Source organism: Lynx rufus, unplaced genomic scaffold (assembly GCF_022079265.1).
Source record: "Lynx rufus isolate CCGP_SWC_20201006 ecotype Redwood Valley unplaced genomic scaffold, mLynRuf1.p SCAF_4, whole genome shotgun sequence".
Taxonomy (NCBI): domain Eukaryota; kingdom Metazoa; phylum Chordata; class Mammalia; order Carnivora; family Felidae; genus Lynx; species Lynx rufus.
In genome coordinates this window covers 164,418,757-164,428,395 of record NW_025814856.1, presented here as the reverse complement: position 1 = coordinate 164,428,395, position 9,639 = coordinate 164,418,757, and the positions used below count along the sequence as shown (strand labels likewise).

General features: G+C 53.6%; 1 protein-coding gene across 1 annotated transcript in view; it reads right to left on the bottom strand.

The window, feature by feature from the left end:
- Positions 1–277: 277 nt before the first annotated feature.
- NUB1 (negative regulator of ubiquitin like proteins 1) overlaps positions 278–9,639 on the bottom strand; it is a 28,862-nt gene continuing 19,500 nt past the window's right edge. Inside the window, exons 9-15 of the mRNA XM_047094803.1 lie at positions 9,311–9,497; positions 8,602–8,709; positions 7,637–7,789; positions 3,233–3,379; positions 1,617–1,712; positions 762–939; positions 278–508 (exon numbers count right to left, since the gene is read on the bottom strand). Of these exons, the coding sequence (XP_046950759.1) occupies positions 330–508; positions 762–939; positions 1,617–1,712; positions 3,233–3,379; positions 7,637–7,789; positions 8,602–8,709; positions 9,311–9,497 (1,048 nt within the window). The 3' untranslated portion in view covers positions 278–329. The remainder of the gene's footprint in view (positions 509–761; positions 940–1,616; positions 1,713–3,232; positions 3,380–7,636; positions 7,790–8,601; positions 8,710–9,310; positions 9,498–9,639) is intronic.

Sequence of the window (9,639 nt, the reverse complement as noted above, 5' to 3'; positions counted from 1 at the left end):
TTAAGGACGTTTTAGCGACGGCGCAGCGACGCTGAAGCTGAAAGGCAGAGCTGCATGGTGGGAAGAAGGAAGAGAGCAGCAGTGGGCTGAGGAGGGCAGGAGAGCCGGGCAAAATGAAGAGGAAATAGATCTCTGGACGCTCCCCCCCCACCCCCACCGTCCCCTCTCACCTTCACGGCTGGCCCGTTCCCTGCCCGCCCCTCCTGTGCCCAAGAAGGAAGCACTCTTGGAGCAAAATCAGATAAAAAGAAGGAAAAAAAGACGACCTGCACTGGACTTTTCATAATGATAGAATTTATAAGCAGAAACTCAGTACTTATTTCTGCCCATTATTCCGTTTTTGTTGCTGACTTTATATTTTCTACATAGGATAAGTACTCTGCGATAATAATTTCTTCATCTTCCAGCGTTGAGTCAAGATAATCTTCTTCATGTTCTGGAATATCTTCCAATATTTCATTGACAGCTTCTGTCTCCATATCTTCATCTGTTGAGGCACTAGAGGCACCTGCAACAGAGGGGTGTGGGAACAGCTGAGGTGAGGAGGAAGAGGAGAAAAAGGAGAAAATGCCACAGAAAGTTGGAAGGGACCCCCAGCGACTTCCACAAAGCCCGGCCGCGCCCTCCGGGCAGCCCACAGCGCGGACCAGGGCCTACGCCCTGGAGGCGCGTCCGTCCCCAGCCAGCTCGTCACGCCCCTCCCCCGTCAGCTTCCGGTTAGCAGGCCTCTCTCAAGTCGGCATTCGAGACCTCAGACCTACCTGCGGAGTCGGAAGGGGACGTGGATGGTGTCGACGAACAGCCTTCCAGCGAGAGATGCACGTCAGGAGGAAGGCTTCCTCCGTTGTGGGCGAGGGTCTGAGCTGCCAGCTGGACGTTCCCCCTGAACACTCTCAAGGCAGCGTCGGCTGCTGCCGCGTCAAAGCCCATATACACGAGCTGGGGGAGGACACGGGGAGGGGGCAGCCGCCGCTGATGGGCCTCGGCTGCACACGGCCGACACCCGTCCGACAACCCTAGCCAGCGCCCGCCCCCGCCCCCGCCAAGACGGCCCTAGCGGGAACACGTGTTGAAACCCATGGCACGCATACAGCGCTGCCCTACTGTGCGCACCAATCTTTAGCACCGGTGTGCACGCGAGGCTGCCTGGAAGGGACCGAGGAAGACACGAGCCAAACGTGCCAGTGCCCGGCCATAGCAGGCTTGTGGGCCGGCAGGGAAGCGATAACCCTCGCCACTAGGACCGTTAGTCAAGCAGTCACAACATACTAGGTGTGCTACCAGGGGAGGGAAGATGTGGACAGAGTCGCCAGAGTGACGTCTCTTTAGGTCACAGGCGGAGAACCGGGCTGAAAGAAGCGTGCCTGGTGTGTAAAGTACCGTGTGCACACACAAGGAGAAAAGCCTAAGAACTTCCAGTTGCTTTCTGACGTCCTGTTCTTGAAGGAAATGCCTTCTACTCCACTTCCACCCGCTGCAACTGCTGCGTGCTTGGCTGGCCTCCTGGGGTGGGCCTGAGTCACGCCTGGAGCCCCGTCCTGCCGCCAACCTCGTCACCCTAGGCAATCCCACGCAAGGCTGTGCAGGCGGAGGGACGCGGATCCATCCTGACTTACTTGGTCGATGTTTTCCTGGGAAGGACTTTCTTGATGGTTGTTGGTTTCAGGATCTGAATCATTCAACCACCACATCTGAGGATTGCTGAGAAGAATCTACAAACACACAGGGACATGCTTTACTCATCACGAACACCTGCTCACTTAGACAAACCAAGCACCTATTCTGTGCTAGGCAGACACGGCCAGGGGACACGCCAACACGCAAGTTCAGGACGCCGCGGGGGGACCAGGCAAAGGGTGCTGAGAAAGCAGAGAAAGGGGGCCCCGGACGCAGACACGGGGCGGGGCGGGGATGCTGGTGTTCAAAAGCTTCCTGCCCCAGGTAACATCTGCAGCACGAGCAAGGTTAGCCAGACCAGAAGATCCCTTCTGAGGACCCAGGAAGGGACGAGAGCGCCCGGGGGGGAAGCTACCACGGCAACCCCAGCTGCGTTAGGGCTCAGCCTCCGGGGCGACAGGCCACAAAAGGCTACACACGCCAGTGCTTCTCAGGCAGTGCAGGGCCAACCGATGTAATTTCTCTTTGGAAAGTGTCACGAGCTAGATCTCACATGTCGTCGAGACGAGCGTAAGAGTTCTTTTGACCCCTGATTTTCATATCACATGGTGCTTACTCAACCCTAAAAAAACCCCGTTGGGAATTTTCCCTTTAAACACTTCCGTACTGGTGGCACGCATCGATGCACGACTTGGTGCAGTTCAAACCTGCCGTGGTGCCCCACCGGTCCTGCACACATTCAGAATTCCCCGCCTTTTATAGTTCTCCAACGCGAGAAGCCAAACTAGATATTCAAATTTGTTTATCTATATCTATATATATTTATATATTTATGCATATATACGTCTTTGTACGTATATATTTACATATATATTTATTTATATAATATATAGGTAAACATTTACTTGAGGAAACCTCTGGGGAACGGACAGGAGGTCTTGAGAATAAAAGGCAAGGGCAGGGCAGGCTCCAGCAGGAACCCCTCGGCAGGGCGACAAGGTGACGCCCGCCCTCCCGGCCCCAGCCTCCGGCAAGCACAACCCCGGCAGCTCCCCGGGGCTCCCGCTCCCCTCAGGGTGCCCCACATCTGCCGGAGAGGCACCCCCGGGGGCGTGATCCCCCACAACGCAGCTGCAGCCCTGCCCCCGACGTGCTGTGCTCGCACACGGCGGCCACGCTCCGCTGTGTTCTGTCTCCCCAACACTCTGCACTCCCTGAGGTCAGCGTGTACAGACTGCATCAAGAAACAACACGATATTCAAATAAAACGTTTTAATGAAAAGAAAACTATACTGCAACTTTCATCACCGTCCCCTTCCTGCGTCCCTGCCAACCCCTGGTGCTGCAAACAGAAACCTCACGCAGAGTTCTGCCCCACGGACGCTGCCCAACAGTGGGCGGGCACCGAGGTGGGGTCTGTCCTTCTGGCCCCATCACTGGGTCCGAGAACGAGAACGGACCCTGAGATCCATGCCAGGACTGGGGACAAAGGCCCTGGGAGGGGGGCTCCGTGTGCCGCGGGGGGACACCGGAGAGGAGATCCGGGGAAGAAGGGGCCCCGCGGCCACACCAGGGGCGCTCAGGGCAGGCCGAGAGGCCCCGGGGGACGCGCTACCTTCAGGGCTTCGTCCAGGTTCCCGCTGGCCTGATGCAGGGCCTGCTTGGCCGCGTGAGTAGAGTAGCCCATTCCTTTCAAAGAGTTGATGTTCTCCAGCCGGCGTCTTTTCTTCTCTTTTTCCTCTTTCCTTATTTGGGCCAATTCCTTTAGGAAAACAGCAAAGTCACCGAGTTGGGGACTGGGATTCCGTAGGGAGACCTCTCGGTATGCTCTGTAGGATTCTTGGGGTCGACGGGCCAAGCGAGTAACAAAAGGGGAGCGAACCGCTCCGCACATCTCACCCAAGCAAGAGCATGAGGGCTGCGAGGGCAGGGGGCACACGCTGCCCCTGGGGCAGGGCCCGTGGGGGTTGGAGACCTCCCTCCAGGCCCGGAAGACAGTGCCTCTTAGTCACCGCCATCCCGACCAGAACAGGCCACTCGGAACCAGGGAGCTCATTGCCGCCAGGCCGGAGAAGCGGATGGACCCTCTCTGGGGGGCTGGGAGGGGTGGTACTTCCTGGCGCCTCATTAATCCCCGGGGATCTTGTTAAAATGGTGGACTCTGGGGGTTGGGGCAGTGTCCCAGGTGACCTCAGAGCTGCAGACCCGACCCACCCCACTCCAGGCAGCAGGGCCTCAGATGCCTCCTAGGGCCTATTAGCCTATTTAAAACCTCCAGAATGGTCAATGTTAGGTGACAAAGGTCATCTAGTCCCACAGTTCTTGACCACGGATCTCGTAAGTGCCTGCTGTTGCCGCGAGAGTCTGAGAAGGGCTGTGGAGAGTTCTAGCCTCTTCTCTCCCATCCCAGCCCCACTGAAGAGAGTTCAGAATTTTTGAAAACAAATGTAATTTTTAAAAAACGGATTTTGCTGACAGAAATCAAAACAAGCTAAAACAACTCTGAAAAGCACTAGTTTAATCCAACCTCATCATTTTGCCAATGAGAAGACAGAAAATCTCTAAAGAAAGTTAAGTGGCCTGCGGACCAAGGTCACAGTTGACCGCAGAGCTGGGGTGAGGGCTTCTGCACAATTCTGGACATGGCCAGTTCTCACCCGACACAGAACAGCAGAGAAGATGGCTCTCTCTCCTCTGTTAGGTCTGTTCCTACCTCCGTGGCTCAAAGTGCCCCCCATCTTCTTGCACACGGGGGGGCTGCGGCCTCATCTCTTAGGAAGAAAGGAGATCTCACGGCGCAGCCAGAAATTCCCGCAGAGTCAGCAGGAGGACTCACAGAACCGACTGACTCCCCCAAACACCCCCGGGGACGAAGGCGTCCTTAGACTAAATTCCCGTTTCAAAGCGGACAAGGTGCCGGTAAGCATCTGCATCACCAGGGGCATCGCGACGGGCCAGCCCCCTTCACCTGTGTTCATCTGGAGCGAGTCCCCCACCCCAGCACTGCCGCGGCGCCCTGCGCAGGCCGAGGCTGGGCCATCTCACCCCTGCTCCGAGCCCCACCCGATCAGGTGCCGGTGCCCCTTCCTCGCCCCCCGGCCCTCACGCCCCCAAGCTGCCCCCATCCTGCCGGCGCCACAGCCACGCAGGCCAGCAGAGCGATTCCGTGGCCCTCACGTTTCCACCTTTGTTCGCGCCTCCCCGCCCCCCAAGCTGCCTTCACCCTGCCCATCACTGCTTCCGATTTTGGCTTCTCCCACTCATATTTCAAAGGGCTAAGAAGGGGCGCCTGGGTGGCCCAGTCAGTTGGGCCTTCGACTTCGGCTCAGGTCACGATCTCACGGTCCTTGAGTTCAAGCCCCGCGTCGGGCTCTGGGCTGACGGCTCGGAGCCTGGAGCCTGCTTCTGCTTCTGTGTCTCCCTCTCTCTCTGACCCTCCCCCATTCATGCTCTGTCTCTGTCTCAAAAATAAATAAACATTTAAAAAAAAGGGGGGGGCTAAGAAACGTGCATGGCGTCGGAACCCAGAGCAAGACGCAGCCAGCCGGGAGACACGGGGCTCACGTCACACAGACCTGAGACTGAGTTGGAGCCTCACGGAGTTCTGTTTAATTACAAATGTCTACACCAGCTCTTATTCATGTCGGTACACAAGAGGATACACAATCTTTTCTGACGTTTCTCTTTATAGTAGAAACCGGAGGCATAAAGCAGACCAACCGGAGGATAGTGGGCACTGCACCGTATGCCGGGTACCCAGCCCAGCCTCCCATGCGGAGCAGGCTCGGGGGCATCGGGGGAACGGGGACATCCGCCTCTCCCTGCCGCCCAGCCCTTCAGCACTGCGGCCACCTCGGTGTCTGCTGCTTTGGCCCGAAGGGGAACCAGCCTGTACTCGGGACGAGCCCCGGGGAGGCCCCAGAAAGGGCTGTGGGGGGGGGGGGGTTCTAGTGTCTTCCCTCCTCCGCCCCCACAGTGACTGCTTAGAAGGCAGCCAGTCAGCGAGCAGCTCAGGGTTGCTCAGATGATTCTGAAGCGCAGACCGAGCTCCTGGGGTGAGGAGAGGACCCTGACTACAGACAGTGGACAGACCCGGAAGCCAAGCTCTCCGCCCCAGGGGGAAGCCACTGGCCCAACTAACCTGAGGGAGACTCATGCTGCCTCTGAGCAGCGAAGCAGGCCAGTAATTTCCTGCCCAGAGTTTAAGCCAGCTTGGATTGGGGTTTTTATTGCTCTCAACCCAAAGCACCCTGAACACGTCCACCAGGTCCAAGAGTGAACCGGGTCAACCGCTCTGCATACACCATCTTGCCCTTGATTTTCTCCAAGGGCTTAGGACTTGGTTCAGTAAATGCACTACGGTAGGACTCCACTGTTCTTTAACGTTTATTTTGGCTACTTATAAAGTCAGGAAGTGGTCATTTTTGCCCCCTCACAGTATCTCTTGGCTTTTCAGAACCTTTGGTAAAAACTCATCAGAATGCTGTCGTCAGATGGGCGTGGAAAGTGCATGAGAAAACCAGAGTCTTAGTTCAGGTTTTACCACTGATTTGACCCACAACCCCAGAAACGTCAACCGCTGAGCCCCATTTTCCTCATCTGTAAAACTGAGAATTATCTGCCCCAGCGGCCTCAGGCGATCACAGGCAGAACTGAATGACGTCATGACCCTGAGAATGTTTCTTATAAACTCTAAAGTATATACAAATGTAAGGAAAGATTATGAGAAATATTTTTCAGTGTCTCATTTTAAAATGCTGGCTTTCCAAATGCTAGTGAAATCCTACAATCAAAATTAACGTGACAAACGCAGTCTCAGCGATGCTTGCTTTTCTCCTAGTACTGAACTTGTTTATTTATTCATCTACTTTCAAGCCTTATCCCCAATGTGGGGCTTGAACTCACGACCCTGAGATCAAGAGCTGCATACCCTACCGACCGAGCCAGCCAGGCGCCCTAGTACTGAATAAGACTGTGTGAAATGCAAAAACACACAAAACTTAGCTTTTCCAAGCCTCTGCCTTCACCCACTCACTGACTTCTACAGCAAGCCCCAACGGACCATGATCGGGAGGGCAGTCGGGCAGTCGGGCGGACAGAAAGGTAGCTACCAGCGGGGGTCTTAAAAGGTGAAGGCAAAACAGCCCTTCAGACTGGCTGCTGTGTAACTGGCCCACGGATCCACTCCCGCTCCAGCACCAGGCAGGCCAGGGACCACACCGGGCCTTCCCGACCAAATACTCTTACTGAAAACTAGCATGTTAGATATGGTAACGTGCCCTCCAGCTCCAAAATCTACTTAATTATTTTTGTTAATGTTTATTTTGAGAGAGAGAGACAGAGAGAGAGGGAGAAAGTGGACGACGGGCAGACAGCGGGGGAGGCAGAGAATCCCGAGCAGGCTCTGCGCCGACAGATGTGGGGCTCGAACCCACAGACCGTGAGATCATGAGCTGAGCCCAAGTCAAGAGTTGGATGCTTAACCCACTGAGCCATCCAGGTGCCCCCAAACGTCTACTTACTCATAATCGTTCCAAATGATTATAGTTTTGTCCCTTCGCCTTCATAATGTTAATTGCTCCTATGACTTGACTCACGTTTCCAGCTAAGAATGCCATCCCAAACTACAGCTACGGCTCCAAGGGAAAACAAAGCCCCCCTTTAAACTGGTTTCCGGAATCTACCATGGTAAGCAAAGAGAGAGAAAGAGAGCAAAGACCCGCACAGACAGGCTACCTGGACAACGCGCTTAGGAGCTACTGCCGCCGCAGCAGAAAATAAAACTGAGGAAACCACGCTGCCTGAAGATGAATTCAATTAAATGAGACGAGTTTCTCCTGTTTCTTCCCAGTCCGAAGTATAAAGAGCTCCTTGTTGTTAATAACTACCATGGAATAACCTTTTTCTCTTCCTTCCAATCCAAGAGCTATAGCGTTTTGGAAACAGGCTTACTGTTGCCTCGAGTTTCACACCTACGCCAAGGCGGAGCCCCAGTGTCGCCGAGACCACGTTAAGGTACCTCTCTGCGGTTGGTAATGTGGGCAGCCGCGTGGTCCACGTTCCCGTCACATGCCCTCAGGCCAAGCCGGGCCTCCTGGGCAGTAAATCCCAACTGCAACAAATTGTGAACTTTTGATGGATCAATATATAGCTCTTTAAAGAGTTGACGTGCCTGCAGACAAGGAAAAAATACACGAATCATGAACTGTAACAACATTAAAGCTGAACACAAGGCTAAAGCCTGAAAGAAATTAGCTTGTACCCTATGTGATTGAGGGCTGTGTCAGATTTTAGATAAAAACTCTTCAACTCTACCTGTCATCAACTAGCTCGAGTAGAATACAGATCTCTACAGGTCCCTACAGATCCCACGCTGTGCATGTGATGTATCATAATGTAACAGAAGGCAACAGGCCTCTGGAGTATCATGGGAGGGGCCGGTATCCACTATCTCCCCGTTTATGTAATCAAATCCCCTGAACTGGAGCTGTGCACATGGCATTTCTCACCCCCTCCTGCAACTGGGTGTAGCCAGGGGGTTAAGTCCCGGCCAGGGGCACGTAGCAGGAGTGACAGCCCCAACTTCCGGCCCTTCCGGAGGCCGCCCTGGACTCTCTCTCTTGCCCCCTCTGCTGGCTGGAAGGGGACTGACAGGCGCATCCTTGGCTGCCGCACACAGGCTGGCGGAGCTGCTCTACTGACCCCGCCTGCTCACCTCTCCACTGCCAGATGGCAGACAGGCAGGGAAACTTCTAGCCAATTACAGCCACTGTCTTGTTGAGGTTTCCTTATCACAGCATCTCACCTACACCCTAACGGATACAAGTATGTTTGTGGTATGTACGAGGCAGAGAACACGGGAGATACATGCATGTCCTTTACAAGTCACAAACTGCTGAGTTTATGAAATACTTAACTTTGGGAGATGAAAAAAAAAAAAGGTAGGTGAAAACGGTTACCACTTTGGAGTATTCACTTTCTTACCTTGTTGAGATACTCACGAGCCTCTTCACCGTTTCCACTGTGATAATTTCGGATACCTTGAAGCAAGTAAAGTCTTAAAAACAGCACCTTCTCTTTCCCACAGTTCCCCTAAAATTATTGGGGAAGAAAAAAGAATAAAATGGTCTTGTTTCTAATTACAGAGCTGTAATGTTCACCCTTGTAATCCCTTTCATCCCCGCAGGGGCAAAACAGCTTAACGAAAATGTTTATTCCTCCTGGAGGGGAAGGAGGTACACAAAAACCCAAACCAGGGAGGTTTTATGCTGCCCTGAGATTTCCAAGCAGAATTCTGCTGACCTGTGGAAATCACCTTAGAAAAATCCTATTCAAATCACAGTTCTTGAGCTGTGACTCACTCGTGGGAACTGTTACCATTCAAAATATCTATTTTTTTCCTGCATTTAAATCTTCCACGAGACTCTACTGAACACAGTCACCAAGCTCTCTTGGTCGGGGTGACCATCAGCGGGGGCTTTGTGGCTGGAAAACTGTGTTCCTCTGGCTACACACTGAGCAGCCCACCTTGTAGAACCACCCCACCGAAAAAGCGCATAAAACGAGCACCATGCATGCGACCATCAAATCGCCTTTTGGCGGCCATCTCCAACAGGAATATTTATTGAACAGGAATACAGCTCAAGTTCTAGACATGGGCTCGATGATACATAAACGAAGTACAGTAACATACTTTTATGTGGACCAGCCTCTGATGGTTTTCTCCGTAACAATTTTTGAAGCATTTCTGAGCCAAGTTTAGTTTTTTTTCTGCGTCGTCAAGGCATTCCAGTTGTTCCAAGCGGAAGTAACACCACACTATGTCCAGCTGGAGCACTGCATAGTTGTCTACCGTATCCAACAGCTCCCTGCAGCACTCACTGGGGGGGGGGGGGGGGGGACAGCACACAAAGGGAGCATTAACAACCTTTTCTGAATTTCTGCAAGTCTTTTCCAGGTTTCGCTGTATTTCCAAAGACCGGCTGCTCTAAAGCACAGACCCCTATGTTTGCGAAGGGAGCT